Here is a 16,205-nt window from a genome sequence, read left to right as displayed (position 1 = left end):
CTTCAGTGTACGGACAGAGTGTAATTCTCATCTCACTCCGCCCGACTGTCATGCTGTATGAGCCTCAATGTCTCTTCTCAAACATGTTGGTGCTCTCCCATCTTGTGGTTGTTGAGCAGGCATGTGGGTCTTGAACCCTTCCCGCAAAGGCACCTATCATTCTGTATCCTGGGTCCTGGCTCCCACTCTGGCTGGTTTAGCACAGGCTCGTTCTACTTCCAGGAGCACCAATGCAGTTGGTGCTTAGCAAGATGCAGGGTCAGGGCAGAAGAGCCCACCAAAGCTGGAGTCCCACTGTGGGCAGGCCCAGGAGTCCACCTGAGCCAGGCCTGAGGTAGTACTCAGAGGACCCCATTGGGTGACCCAGCTTCACAGAGATGACCATGACCATTCCAAAAACAAACAAACATACAAACAACCTGGAAAGTTCTATTCCATGGCTTCTGCGTACACCTGACTGGGGTGTGCTAAGAAATTAAGAAGAAAGGACAAATTGCCCTCCCAGTGATTGTGCCTGGCCAGCCACTGTCACCCTCCTATAATCCACACTCAAATGTCACCATACAGGTGGACATCAGGGAGGTGCTCTGAGCCACCCACGTTCCAGGCATTCCCATGAGTCCCCTTTGGTTGGTCCTCAGGATGCTGCTACATGCTGTGAGCGGGCTATGGCAGTGCTGTATTACAAAGGAGGAAACTGAGGTTCAGAGAGCTTTGGCACCTCCTCCCCCCCCCCCCGCCCCGCCATCACCTGCAACCCCCTGAACTAGATATCTAGGGCTGGGATTTCAGTTCCCCTCCGGTAAAGTGAAAGCCACCTCACTGTCTGCCCTTAGGAACTGTTACACAGATTGGCTGCACTGTGGACAGAGCTTCACAGGCTCCCTGGCCCAGCAAGCACCAAATGTCTGTATAATTATTTGTTTCCTGCCCTGTTCCCGTTTGTGCTGAATGCTTGGTGATGATGTGGTCAGTGGTGTGGAAGTTATTTGAGTGGAGGAATTTATTAGCATGTTCTGAAGCAACTTCGCCCCAGTTTATTGAGTCATTAAAGGGCCAAAGGGGTGGCTTTGACGCTTTGCACTTTAGGGCAGTTTCATGCTCTAGAAGGGTTTGTGAGGCAGGAGTCTGCACGGGCCTGTGTGGAGTGTGTGTGAGTGCCCACTGTGTGCAGAGGTGAGCTGGAGACCTAGGAGAGTGGGGCAGAGGGGGCGGTGAGGGAGCAGGCAGGGGTTTTCTGAGGAGCCTGTGAGGGCGAGTTGGATGTGCAGCAGGAGAGGCTACCCGCACCGTTTCCTCCCTGTGGGCATCTTTGGTTTCAGTCTCAGTCACAGCTCTGGTACCTGGCATCTGCCCTGTAGGGTTGGGAATTTCTGAATCCTCTTCCAAGGAGGCTGTTGTGTTCTCCTGCATGGCTGTGGCAGGAATCATCATGGGAGCCTACCGTTTCTGGAGTGGGACCACTTTGAGCTCTGTCACTGGCAGGGGGACCCTGAGGACAGCGCAAGTCCCACCTCTCAGAGCCCAGCCCTGTAGCTTTGTGAACTAGAAAGCCCCAGCTGCTCAGGACAGTGGGAGGATCACAGAAACTGTATGTGGTCTAGCCTGTGCCCCGTGAAGGCAGCACAGTTCAACATGGCCGGCAGCTTCTAGGCCAACCTCAGCAAGCACTGACAGAGTTGGTTTGATTTAGGGCCTTTCCAGAGACATTCTGGAAGCCAGGAATTCTCTAGGCAAAGCTGTAATCAGCAACCTCAGAAGGAAATACTTACTTTGAGGGGATATGGTCCATCGTGGCAGGCAGCAGGCCCTGGGCAGCTCCATGCTGAGGGAAATAATGTTCACATCTTTAAGGATTGGGAAGCAGAGAGGGGACTAGAACCTGGGCTGGGAATCTCAAGGTCAGTGACATATTTCCCCAGGTACGCTCCACTTCCTAAATGCTCCCACAGTCTCCCGGTTGGGAGCCAAGTATTCAAACTCATGAGCCTGTGGAAACATTTCACATCAGCCTCCACAGTGCTCGGGCCACAGGACACTCAGGATAGGGCCTGGGGTGGTAGCATTACTGCCTCACCATGCAGAGAGCCCTGGGTCTTGACACCTGTCTAGGACAGTCTTCCCTGGGGCATGAGCACCACCCTCCCCTTCTTGCCTCTGCCCTACCTCTCAGGCAGGCATCGCAGGTGGGCAGTGGGCACCTTTCTTTCCAGAACTCAGGCTTCATTTTCATCTGGGTTTTCAATGCTCCATTTATTTATTTATTTATTTATTTATTTATTTATTTTTGGACAGGCAGTTTTGCCGCTATTGTTATTTTTAGCATTCATTTTACCCACTGTAAATACAAATGAAGACACAGTACAATTAATTTCCTTGCTAATCAAAATATTTGATGGAATGAAGCAATTTTTCAATTCCTGGAACTAATTATAGGCGTTCTCTAAAAGGAAGTGCCGAGCTTGGTGCCGTTTCTAATTAGGGTCCTCTTCTTACCGGCCGAGTTCTTGTGGATGAGGTTTCAGGAGGTTCCTCGCTCTGGGGGATGGTGAGTGAGACTGTAGGATCGTCTCTGAGTCCTGAGAGCAGAGTGGCCCTGTGAAGCGTAGTCAGATGGGCTGGCTCTGACCTTCAGAGTTGAATTGTACACCTGTGGGTTTCTGAGCCGATGTTGTCATGGACCTCACTCTCTAAATACCTTAAAATACCTTATCTGAACCTGCTTGCTCTAGGGCAGGTTACTGCCTCTGCACTGTACGTGCCTCAGTAATATTAAGGACACCAGGAGTTGGGCTCCTCTTCCTGAAGGTGTGCCCTGAGTCCACACACACACACACACACACACACACACACATACACACATACACATGCACACACGCACATGCACACATACGCACACACACACATACACATTCCTCTTTGTTCCCTGCACTGATTCCTATTCCCAGGCACCTTTACAGTAAAGCAGGATGCTGGTGGAAGGTTTCTGTATCTGAAGACGACGGCAGTGTCTTCTCTGATTAGGAAGAACATTCCTCTTAGTTATAGAGAAAAAGCACAATTTCCCCCCATTCATATGGGACACAAAAGCACCAGACCGGGAGCCATCTGTTCTTCCCTGGCACCCACGGGTGCTCAGTGAGGCTGCTGGGAGTTGAGCTGAGAGGCAGTGGGAGCTGGGGGCCAGAGCCCAGCAGGCACTGACTCTGGGAGGTGTTGGCGCACATATGGGGGCAACAGTGCCACAGTGGCCTGAGGCCCCTCATGCCAGTGTTTTGTGGTGGTTCAGAGGTGGTGACAGTAGTTGACCCAGTGGGTGGGATTTTTAGTGACCTTCCTTTGTGCGATTTCTGTGCTGTCTGAATGACCTCAGTGGAACTGCAGCCATGACTGGTCCATAGGACAAACACATCTCCAGCTGGCAAGAACGGCTATGTCAGTGCAAGGTTCCCATCTCCTTATTGCCTTTTCTGCCATCTTAGACCCTGAACATCTTCTTGGACAGTATTAAGATCCTCCCTTTGCCCACCTCCCACTTCTAGCTGAGAGGGGAATGATGTCATCAGCACAGCGAGCGGCCGACTCTCCAGCTGCAGGAGGGACATGCTTAGCTGGTACTGGGTTATGAGTACTGCTCTTTGCCGGCTCTGTGCCTTCATGACAGTGTCAGGAGGGGCATTACACAGACAGCCATGTCCCTTCTTGAAGGTCCTCCCCCTCACCTGGGGCACTTGGCCCACATTTCTCTCCCCTGGGACATTAAGTTCCATGTCAGCAGAGCCTGGAGAGCCATTCCTTACCTGAGTCTCCAGGTAACATAGGTGTGCCACACATATCATCAGTAAGTGCCGCCTACTCCAGACTCTGTGGATGGCGGTTTCACCCTAAGTGGATGGCTCAGGCAGGGATGTCACCCACTCCCCAGACCCTGAGACTCACTCTGACCACTGCTTTCTGGATGGAGCAGCACACATGGACAGCAGAGGAACTAGGTAACATCACAGATGACATGAGTCTGGCCAGCACCCTGCCTCGCCATTGCTGCTCAGACTACAGGTGCACGGGGCATGCGTCATGGCATGTACAGGTGTGCACAGGTGTGACCGTTCCTTATGCAGCCACCTTGTGATCTTTCTCCATTCCTTCTCCTCCATTACTGATGCTTTCTGGCTAAGTTTTCCCTTGGAACCTTCTAGCGGCTGCACTGTAGCCCATCTATAAAAATAGCACACTCTCCCTAACCACATGCCTGAATTTGGTGGTCATTGCCAACGCTTTGCTTTACAGACCGTGCTCATTTGCACTAGTTTATTTTCTAAGGAGACTGCCAGGAGAGCTAGGGATGGCCACCAGGACGCTTTCTGGCTCCATAACGCTCTTCCTCCTCTCCAGCATGGAGATGGCCAGAGCTCATAGTTGGCTAAAGCAGGCTCTTGCTGTCATTTCCATTTCTTTGCCTCCAGACAGTTGATCCATGACCACCAACCAGAGCAGCAGAATCCTGCCCCCTCCATCATTATACCACTGGCAGCGCTGGCATCATTGTGTGTCTGCTGTTTGTTCCTTAGTTCCATGGTGCCTCAACATCTCTCCTGACCTTTAGGGACTCACTCCCCAGGAAACAGAGAACTGCAACCCTTGCTATCTGTGAGTGAGAAAGTAAAAGAGAGTGTAGAGGGCAGAGACAAGTGTGACAGGAAATCATCAAGGAAGGGGACACATGGATGGGTCTCTGAGATGCCACAGACTGGAGGAGGAAAGGGGACAGAGTACACAGGCTCCCAGGGCAGAGCTATACCTGTAGTGTCCTGCAGGTAGCAGGAGCTCTTAGCTGGAGCTAGGCAGGTGAGGTCACAGAATGCAGGAGCCCATTGTGAGGCTGGCCTCTTGTCCTGGGGGCTCTGAGGAGCCCTTGAGGGTCTGTCCTTTATTGGATAGTCACTTCTAGAAAAGAGCCTCCCCAGGGGAGCATGCCTAAACACGGGTACAAGAGACTGTCATGGTGAGGTGAAAACTGGCTGAGCTGGTGGGGTTTGTGAGTGTTTTGGATGCGGGATCAGGTGGCTACAGGGTTCCATTCTGCTGGTGGTGCTCCGGGGAGAGGAGTCTCTTTGAGGAAACTGGTGAGCCGCAGCCCCTCGTCGGGGCCATCGACTTAAGGCAACCACTCTGCTGTCTAGTGCTGTGACATTGTGTGGCCAACAGGCCTCTTCATCAAAGGCTCCATGGAGGAGGCTGATTTCCCATCACAGGTAGGCAGAGCTGATGTTCAGCAACACAGACCAAGTCTCAGCCAGGCTCCATGATTCTCCCTAGACCATAGTTACAGCCAGCTTCAGTATCTTTGGGTCAGACCCTCCCCCCATTGCTAGCCTTTCCTAAAACTGTGTGACTGCATATTTTTAATCATCAATGTAGTTGGCAAAATGTTTTTGAGTCCCACCCCCTTCCCCATATATTCATTGAAGGTGTGTGGGGAAAGGAGGAGGAAGAGATGAAGGGAGAGAGATAGATGGTTGTGTGCACAACCTCAGCTGTAATTCCTCAGGAGCCAACAACCTTGTTTAGAGATAGGATCTCCCACTGGCCTGAGACTCCATTAGTCTAAGCTGACTGGTCCATGAACCCCGGAGATGCTCCTGTCTCCCCTTCCCCAGGCTGGAATTGCAGAGCCACACCACCCTGTCCCCTTTATAGGGTAATATCTAGGGATCTAGTTCAGGTCCCTGTGCCTATGCAGCAGGTGCTTTCCCACTGAGCCGTCTCCCCAGCCCCCCAGTGAGGTTTTCTTAGAACTTGAAAGGGTCTTTGCCGCTTGCATCTCTTTCCATCAGGAACAGGGCCTTGCTCTCCATCCATCCCTGCCTCAGTAGATGCAGGTTTCCCTCAGGAGGCTCCGTCGCTCTCGGGATCTCACCTGTGTGTCCGGCCTGCCTTTAATGTGATGCGGGATTCTCCTCACTTCAACTGATAACCCATCCATGGCTACTGCTTTTCAAAAGCAGGTTTTAGCTCAGATTGGACCACTTTCCTAAGTTGTTTGGAGACTTTCTAGCCAATGTGTCTTTATCTAACAAGAACGATGTCTTCAGCATCTTATTCTTCATCTTCTTGTCTTATCTCAAATGGTGAATCTTCTAAAAAAAATATGTAAGGTAGGCCAGGTGTCTATCATTCCATCATGGAGAAGGTTGAGGCATGGAGATGCTGAGCCTGTGGCCAGCCTGGGTTACATAGATAAATCATAGGACAAATAGATGAAGCCCAGCTATAAAGGACAGGCAGTGGGTAAAGATGCTGCCCCATCCTGGAGTGTCCATGACTGGAACCCTTGTAGAGGTAGGAACCAACCAACCTCATGACTGTCCCCTCAAGGTCATCTCAGCTATCACACAGTCATTACCCCAGGTCAGTTTTACCTACCTCCACCTCAGGAGAGGAGGAAACAGGCAAAAAGTAGGCAAGCTACTTGTATATTCTTCCAGTCAGGCAGAGGTGGAGTCAAGTTGGAGCCAGCCATGGGCCTGCCTTTCTCCCACACTGAGCTGCTCCCCGCAGTGTTTCAGGTGTGTTTTTAGACTTAGAGGCAGGACTCCACACTAGGAGGGTACCCTCTGGTCCCTGGATGCTGACCCACTATGGAAGGATAGGGATGCTAGAGTATTCTGAGCTCTGGGACTCACACTTCCAACCATACGAATTCTGAAAGGCATGTGACACATCAGTGATTTCACTTTGATTTTTCTCAAGTGTGAGGAGATGCTTCTTTATCTTACAAATGATTTCAAGTAGGTGTGTGAGAGGGCTGGGGTCTAAGTAGAAGCGTGTGTCTATGTTCCCAAGGACACTCCCAGCTGCTGCTGGGGTTTGCTACAGTTTCATAAAGCATGCCGCCAGACAGTGACAGAGTGCAGACATTGCTGTGAGATCATTTAAAGCATGGCCAAGTTGGAATACTCGTTATAAGGATCTGCTGTCTAAACCTGCTGAATGTCTAGCACAGCCGTGGTATCCACAGTAAGAGCCAGAATCAAAGCAAGGTTATGATGAGTCCCATCAATCAGGATATACCAGGGCCAGGGCTGGAACCAGGGCCAGGCCATGGTCAGTGCTCCTGCACTGGATATTTTGGATTCTCTCACCACTGGATTATCACTGGCCGGGTCTTTACCATCAGAGCATAACTTTCCCTCCCCCAGGTCTAGTGTTAGGAGGTTCGGCTCACTCTGCAAGGAGGTACTTTTCAAAGCTGTCTCCTACCTTGCAGGAGGTTGAAGACTCTATTAACACACACCTTGACCCTTTGGGTCTCCCAAGCCTGGCTGCATCACGGCGACCAGTCTCCACAGAGATCTGACTTGCCTGGCTCCAAATAAACTGAGAGTTTTCCTGGCCCCTTTGCTGATGTTTCAAGAGTGACTACCCCTTGCTTGCCACTCCAGTCCATCTATCCCCCTAGTGAAGTGCCAGACACTGAAGGTGGGGTTTGCCTGCTCATAAAGTTGCTTTGGCCTTGGTCTGGGAAGTCCCTGATCTTGGCCCAGGTTGAGCAGCTCTCTGTCCCAGCACCATGGACAGCTCCAGCCACCGCTGCAGGCTTCTGGGGATCCAGAAGTTCTTTTGTTAACCTTCTGTGGTTAGCACTTTACCAACTGAGCCCTCTCCCCAACCCTTTCATGTGTTAAGTGAACCCTTCCTGGGTCTTCTCAATGTTCCACAATCCACCTTCCAAGGGCAGAATGCTACCCTGGGGACCATTTTCATGACAGGCGAGTCCAAGCTTCCAAACAGCTGGGCTGACCTGTCATCAGAAATCGTGACTCATCTGTTCTTCTCTATCCTATTAAGCTCTGCTCCCCGCACCCAGCGACAAAAGATACCTACTGTTTACTCAGTGGATCAATTTCCTTTCCATTCTGTGCAGACTGCTGACGAGTGGGCAGAGAAGATGCCCAAGATCTCACCCCCCACATCTCCCAAAGAAGTAGCCAACAAAGACATCTTGGCACGAGTGCACAAGGCAGTGGCGTCCCACTACCATGCCATGGCCCAGGAGTTTGAGAACTTTGACACCATGAAGAGCAGCACAGTCTCCAGAGATGAGTTCAGATCTGTCTGCACCCGCCATGTACAGATCCTGACAGACGAGCAGGTAGGACCGTGGCTGCCCGCCCCCCACCCCACCCCCGCCACAGCCGTTGTTGGAGCAAAGAATTCCACCCCTACCCACTTCCCCTTTTCTTCTCCTCATCCCTCTTCTTTTTCCTCTTTTTCACTCCCCTTCCTCCTCTTCTACTTCTTCCTCTTCCTTTTCTCCCTCTCCCCTCTTTCCCTCCCCCTTTTCTTTCTCCTCTTCCCCCCACCCTTCCTCTTCAATAAGCTCTCAATATATAGTCTGGAATAACCTGGAACTTGGTGTGTAGACCAGACTGACCTTAAACGTGCATTGATCATCCTGCTTCAGCCTCCCCAGTCCCAGGAGTGCCTGCATGAGCTGCCGCGCCCTGCTGAGGTTTTATTTTGTCGTAAATCATACTGAAACTCACAGGAGTGGCTGTTGCTATCACAGCTGTGAACCACACCATTTTCATCAGGGTGAGCTTCCTGTCCCTCTTGCTGTTAAAATCAGCTCCAGCTTCCTGTGCATCTGTCATCATCTGGTGCTGGTATGATTGGCAGGGCTTTCCTCATCTCTCCTGCACCCTGGGGCAGCATGCTGTGCCAAGCGTGTTGGGATGGTGCTGGAGTACTAAGTACCACTTAACTGCCATCTTGTCCCCCATGGTCTGGCTCACCTGCATTGTCTCACACTCAAAGAAGTCCAGCTCTCCTGACTTCCAGAGCTCTGTGAGTGGGGGAAGAGATATGACTTGGAAGCCTGTGGGTACAACCGACTTTCCAGAGAAAGCAAGCATCTCTATCAGGAAGGAGTCTCTCTGAACATTTATGTGCAATTTTGTCCCCCAAACAGACACCTGCCAAAGTGAGAATGATGCTTGCAGGTAATGAAACAACTCAGGCTTCTGTGCCTGTCCAGCTGTGCCCCTGTGCAAGCTGTGCGCCTGTCCAGCTGTGCGCCTCTGCAAGCTGTACGCCTGTCCAGCTGTGCGCCTCTGCAAGCTGTGCGCCTGTCCAGCTGTGCACCTGTGCAAGCTGTGCACCTGTCCAGCTGTGCGCCTGTGCAAGCTGTGCACCTGTCCAGCTGTGCGCCTGTGCAAGCTGTGCGCCTGTGCAAGCTGTGCGCCTGTGCAAGCTGTGCGCCTGTCCAGCTGTGCGCCTGTCCAGCTGTGCGCCTGTCCAGCTGTGCGCCTGTGCAAGCTGTGCGCCTGTTTAGCTGTGCACTTGTCCAGCTGTGTGACTCAGAACAGTCACTTGGAATCTCTGGTGCTTCCCCTGGGCCCTATTGGCACCCTTGCTTTCTGGCCAGCCGCCTTCTTTGCCTCTGCCAGGACTTGGCCCCTGCATCTCTGTCTACTCCTCCTTCCAGATGCAGAGGGAGGCCTTTCCCAGTCCCACTTGTCAGAGCTCGTCATGTCCCACTTGGCCCTTCCATCCTCCTCTCTTTCCCATTTCCCATGCCCCTGGTCTCCTGATCACAGCCTTGGCTTCTGAGTCAGTTTCTATGAACATAGGCACCCATCTTGATGGGCAGCAAATGCCCAGAGGCAGCAGAGCCTACTCAGGTGTGAGTGCTGGTGCTAGGCTCTGTCAACAGAAGAGTTTCCCCTGATGCTGCGTGACAAGGCACCAGAAGAAGCACCGTGAGTAAGGGAGGGTTTGTCTTGGCTCTGAGTGTGAAGGCACAGTCTGTCATTATGGGGATGCAATGACAACAGAGGCTTAAGGAAGCTGCCACGTTGTATGCACAGCCAGCACGCAGAGAGAGAGGTGGCTGCTGGTCATTTCCTACTTTCAATTCAGCCCAAGACCCCAACCCATCAAATGGTCCTGCTTACATTTCGGGTATGTCTCCCCTCCTTAATTATTCTAATCCAGAAGCCTCTACACAGGTATGTATAGAGGTTCATCTCCTAGGTGATGCTAGGTCCTGTCCAGTTGACAGTCAGTATTAATCATCACAGCAGAGGAGGGACATCAGAGGCCAGTGAAGCAGAGCTTATGAGCAGTGCAGGCTACTGCCTGTTGGGAAGGAGCCTGTGGGAGCTGAGAGGCCATGACCAGGCACCTACAGGGGACCGTGGTCTCCCTGACAACAGGATGCAGGCCCACAGAGACAGAGAGCAGTGCAGACAGGAGCAGCTTGAACCAGGAACAGCAGGTTTTACTCCTGCTGCCAGCAGCCTGATGGCAAAGCAGCCCCACCCTGTCCCTGAAGGGTCTGCATTCTCGGAGAACTTTTAGAGAGTAAACATACTAACTTTTAGAAAGTAAAACAGACGGTCTCTTGGCCAGCGATGATGTTGTATATTTCTTTAAGGAAAGGAAAAAGTACAGACAGGGAATGGGAGCCATGCTTGTAACTAGCAGGGTTGGGGAGACTCTCTGAGCAGGTAGCCTCAAAGGGACAACCTGGCTACTAGGTAGGGTTAGCAGGAAGCAGGAGGGACATGGATTACAGAACTGTGATGGGATTGGACCGTTGGCAGATGACCAGTGCTTTGAGGAGATGAGCCCAAGACTCCCTACAGGAGTCTATCCTATAGGACAGGAGCCAAGTGGGTGCATTTGTCTTCACTCGGGATGTGAGAGGGCTGTCCCTACCCTATGCCAGTTGGCCTGATCAGTGGCTTTAAACAGGGGCCCTCTGGCTTCTGTGTGGAGAGAGATGAAGGGCAGGGATCAAGGGCAGACCATTGACAGAGGGGACAAGAAGAGGTTGAGGGTGTCAGAGGTGAATCCCACAGCGTGTGCCGGTGTCTGTGAGTGGCAGTGGAGCTAGGTGTTGGTACTGGGCAGCACGGAGTAAGGAGGTTCAAGGCCAACTGTCCACGTGAAGCTGTAGAGAAGAGTGCCCAAGGCAGAGGCTGGAGGATGGGCAAGGTGAACGTGGACAGGGCATAGCTAAGAGCCTAAGATACAGGCTCACGGTGCCAAGAACAGACAGAGCTTGGGAACAACAGATTGAGAAGTCATAGAGATTGGAGAGAGCATAAGGAAAGAGCCAGCAACCACAGTGACATTGAGGAGAAGCTGGGGAGGAGCTGAATGTGAATCGCATGTACATATGTGTGTATGTGTGAGTGTGCAACTACGTATGTGGATATGTGTATGCACATGTATGTGTGCCCATGTGTGCGTTCACACTATATGCATGTGCGTATTCTTTTATATACTACATCACTGCAGTTGAGTGGACCCCACACACACAGCTCACTCTTGCTCCGCTCTTAGCTGTGGTTGAGCCATCCTCACTTTACCCGAGGCTATAGGAACATCGTCAGCTGGTCCTCTCTCAAGTTTTCGGAGCTTTCACTTTCTGTTCTTGCCATGCGGGCAGCACCTGTTTGTCCACCTATGTGAAGTGGGGCTGCATAGTCCTGGGGACTCTGGTCCTCCTCATCTTCAGTGCCAGCGCTGTCTGTCACCCGTTCTTTCACGGAGGTCTGCTCCAACTCCACTGTGCTCCACCACTTGTAAATAGCCAGCACCCGGGTCTTCGTGGCCCCATCAGGTCTGCCAGTCTCAACTTTGTGAGTGTTCCAGCGCCATCACATGGGTTCCCCTGGGAAGTCGTGTGGTGCTACACGCCTGTAGTGCCCATACTGAGGCAGGGGCATCGAGAGCTCTCTGCCAGTGGGGCTTCAGGAGTTCCTGCCCCCAGGGGGAGGGGAGATGAGGGAGGGGAGCCTGTTACATTTATTGGACTGCACCAGTTGAGCTTCCTCTCCGCTGACCCAGGCTCCCTCTCTTCCTATAGGTGTCTGCTACCTTTCATTCTGCTCTATTGTTGTTGCTGTGTGGTATCTTTTGTGTCTTTAATGTCTGTTTTGTTTCTTTGTAAGAAAACTTGTAACTTCATACCTTCAGTTAAGTTTTGTTGGCTTTTGTCATAATGACTTTGTTAAATTCAGTCATTGTAATAATAAGTTGTCAACCAGTTCCCTGAGCTGATACCTCAGGCCAGTTCTGAATAGCAGGCAGGTGTCTTTTTTTTTTTTTTTTTTTTTTTTTTTTTTTGCTTTGTAGCAATGCCCAGATCCCACAGATCTAAACAGCGCTGTAACAGCTTCCCTGTTCTAGCCTTGATTGAACAGGAATGCTCCAGGGTTCCGAGGTTAGATCTATTTTCCCTAGAGGTACTTTTCTATATCACATGTCAGGAACTCCTGATCTAAGTTCTTTGTATGCCTGTTTTTCTAAAACCTAGCAACCGTAGGTGGGTACTATTTGTATCCAATGCTTCCCCTACATGGATACATGTATCGAGATAGGCATGGAGCTTTTCCTATTGGGTTTCTCAGGCAGTGAGCTGTGCTGATGGACCACATGGTCGGAAAGCAAATGTAATTACAGTTTGCTCAGGGCGTGTTGAAAGTGTTTCCATGGCTGGTGAGGTGACTCAGTGGTTAGGAACACTGACTGCTCATGCAGAGGACTAGGATGGAATCTGACCTACATGGTGGCTCACAGCTGCCTGGAATGCCAGTTCCAGAAAATCCAGTGCCCTCTTATAGCCTTGGCAGCACCCACATGTGCACACGCTCTCACCTCCCTCTAAACCTGAAAACAATTGTGCTGACGGTTGTGACAGTCATCTGTACTTCCTTGTGCTTGTGTCTCGTTTGAATCAAGAGTACGCCAACCGTGTAAGTAGAATCTAGGACTGTACACTCCTCTTTTCGTCAGAGAGGCCTGGGCAGAACTGGGCCACCAGCTTCCTGAAAATTAAAAAATGCTTATAAGCCTCCCAGGGCCCGGAGTTTTCTGTAAGGGGGTTTTAACTGCCAGTATGTTTTTCTGATGGTTACAGGGCCACCCAGGCTCATCCACTTTAGTGATTTATGTTTTTACATGATTTGTTCACTTTTCCTCACTTTTCTGATTGGCATGCACTGACTCATCATAGAATGTGTCCTCTTTTCTTGCTGTATGTGCCACACAGCTGAACCACACAGCACTTGCCCCCCCTCCAGCTCACACTACCATGTGTGTGCTCTTAGTCTTTTCTGAGGATCTGCTTTCAGCTCTGTGGACTTCCTGCTGTATTGACAGCCTCTAGCTCTTGTTCCCTCTTCCTTGGCATAGGTTGGATGCAGGCTTTGAATTTCAGCTGCTCTTCCTTCCATAATAGGCACTTAAAACTGTACATTTCTGTCTAATTACTACTTTAGCTGCATCCAAATTTTGATACATAGTTGTAAAATTATAATGGAGCTCCTAGTCTCTTATTCCCATCTTGGGTCCTTTGATTTTGAAATACGGGTGGTTTTTTGTTCCCGAATGAATGTGTTTTTAAAGAGTTATTAACTTATAAATGAACATGATTTTAATTAGAGAATGAGACTGGATCTTATCAGTTATTAGAATTATCTGAGATTGGATGTGTGGTCATTCTTTATAAATGTTTCATTTGTAGCTAGATGGTGTGTTTTGAATGGAGCCTTATGAAGCAGTCTACACCTGCTGATTGAAACCAGCTGCTACTTCTAGCCTCAGAATCTCTATTCTCTGTTAACTTGGCCCATCAATGGCTCAGAAATGTGGATACTTGCAACTCAGTGTTAGATGTATCAAGTTCTAAGAAAATAGCTTTTAATCTTAAAGTCTATTTAATGTGATAGCAGTGTGGCCTCTGAGCCTTCCTTTCATTTAGTGTCTGCTTGATATATCTATTTAAACTTCTTCAAATCTTTGACAACCCTGATATTTCCATTTTACATGTAGGCTTTATGAATAGTACATAAGTAGATTCTTAAACATCTTCTCTGGTGATCCCTGCCATTTTACATGGGTGTTTGGCTCATTTACATTAGTTGTTGTTGTTGTTTCCATTTATTTCTGTTGTCAATATTAAGCTTCCTGCCATGCTTATTTCCTTTACATTGTTTGAAAATGTATTTTCTTGATAAAATTTGATTGAGCTTTCTAAAACCCCTTTTCTAGCCTATTGGCAAAAGCTACATACTTTCCTCATCAATAACTGGCTGTTACCTTTACATCTTACCAGTTTTTAAACCAGGTTCCCTTACTCTCCAGTTTGTGAGAGTATTGAGTTGCTGTGATTCAGTGGCCTTCTTGCATTTCATGATATTGTTATTAGTATTTAATCTTTGTCTTGCAGCTTTTCTCTACAGATTAAACCCGTATGGATCACTGACCCCGACGGTGTTTGTTCAGCATTGCTTTCTTTACCCATTCTGTTTGAGGCCTTTCTTCTTTCTGCCTATATTTTTCTTCTAAGAAGTATGGCCTTTGATTGTGATCTGTTATGAAATTTTTCCAGTGATTACATTTTTGTTTCAAGGAACTTTATTTTCCCCTAATTTCAAATGTCTGTCAGTTGTGTATTTCTCATTGCTAATGCCAGTGCTTGATTTTAACACATTCAGGTATGGGCACTAACAGTTCTGATATCTGAAGGCAGAGTCAGCCTTGGCTTTGCTCCTTCATTTGTGTGGTAACTTTATTTCTTTGCATGCCATTTGGTGGGCTGCAGTCTGGAAGCTGTTACACTGCAGTTGTGTTTAGTTACGAGATCAGCTTTGCCAGGAAAGTTCGGTGCAGGGGGAGGTGGAGTGAGCACCTGGGGCCAGGTGAGGAGCACAGCAGAACAAAGGGAAGATGGATATGCAGATGGTTTCAAGTAGAATGTGGGACCGGGATGGGCTAAGATAATACTGCTTGCAGATGAGATTCCAGGAGCATCACAGACGGTTGTGCTGCTTCTGGAGTGGCCAGCCTAAGTCCAACACTGAGCGGTAATGGTGTCTTATCACAGCCATAGCAACCTCACTAAGACAAAGAATCAGGGTTAACAGGGACCCGCACTTGTCGTTAGGAATACATTGACCAAAGATGACAACAGAGGCACAGAGGGGAGGAAGCCGGAGCCTGCGAGATGCTGCTACACGTTTCCATGCTGGGAGGCAGTTCTGCACCCAACACAAGGAGCTGTGGGAGTTCAGAGACCCCCATCATCCTCAGGGGCAGCATCTGCCAGAGCTGGGTTCAGAGGGAACATGAGGATGTGGGTTTTGTGATGATGGAGAGAGTTCCTCAGAACGCCGTGGAAGAATAGGGACTAGGAGGGAGGAGGGAGGCCTGCAGCCAAATGGCAGATGAGGCTCTGTCTACACAGTGGCCAGATGTGTGGACACTGTGAGAATCACAGCTTCTAAAAGGTGCTGGCTGGGTCTGGAGACCAGGGCGAGCCTGGGGTGGACCTGTTAGCCTCCCAGGTGTGAGTTGGTCCACTTCACTTGCTTTTTGGCAGAATCTTGTACATTTCCAATATATTCTTTTTTTAATTTTCCTGTAGGTTCTGAAGTTGAATCAGAACCCTGTGGGCAAGTCTTAGCTGACTCCCTGGGGGTTTCTGCTTCCTAGAGCTGGAGAAGCCCCGGGCTAGTCCACCTCCAAGCTCATCAGCTCTGTGGAGTCTTATTACCCATCATGGGTTGTTTTTAATTTTCTCAATGACTTCCAATCCTCTCAGCTCCAGACACCAACCTCTGGGAATACGCTTGGTATGCATACCTACTTGTAAATCCCACACATGGCAGCTGCCTGCCTGAGCACAGGTCAGGGTGGTACAAATCTAAAGATGCTCTAATCCCAGGGAGGCACCCACATGTCTAACCCCACAAGTAGGCTGGTATGGCAGTTAGCAAGTCTTTGGGGACTTTAGACGGAGCCCAAGAGTTGGTCACTTTAAGTCATTTACTGTGGGTAAACCCCAGGAGACACCCAGGAGGAAAGTATGTTTCTGGTGACCTCTAGACTGCAAGGGGAACAGGAAACTGTCCCTTAGCTCAGCCTCCTGGCCTCTATCCCGTGGGGGGCTGATGCCAGGGTCTGTCAGCTGGGGGTTTTGCAAGCAGTCAGGTAGGGGGACAAGAGCTTGTCTTCTTGATTCCCTGAAAGCCCTGTAGCCATCCAAAGCAGCTCATGTGGGAAACCGCCTGTCACTTTGTCCCATGCTGTAGTTTCCATATGGTCTGTGGCATCAGACAGTCACCACACAAAGCCATAAACTTCTCTCCGGTTTCCAAATGCTTCCTTTTCATCTTGCAAGAGGGACATTT

General features: G+C 50.0%; 1 protein-coding gene across 3 annotated transcripts in view; it reads left to right on the top strand.

The window, feature by feature from the left end:
* Efcab6 (EF-hand calcium binding domain 6) overlaps positions 1–16,205 on the top strand; it is a 166,603-nt gene that overhangs the window by 143,742 nt on the left and 6,656 nt on the right. For all 3 annotated transcript variants that reach the window (XM_038343334.1, XM_038343332.1, XM_038343335.1), the window contains one exon: positions 7,925–8,152. In XM_038343334.1, the coding sequence (XP_038199262.1) occupies positions 7,925–8,152 (228 nt within the window). The remainder of the gene's footprint in view (positions 1–7,924; positions 8,153–16,205) is intronic.

Source organism: Arvicola amphibius, chromosome 9, assembly GCF_903992535.2.
Source record: "Arvicola amphibius chromosome 9, mArvAmp1.2, whole genome shotgun sequence".
Lineage (NCBI taxonomy): Eukaryota > Metazoa > Chordata > Mammalia > Rodentia > Cricetidae > Arvicola > Arvicola amphibius.
Note: the sequence above shows the minus strand (reverse complement) of the source record. Positions and strands in the feature narration are given on the sequence as shown.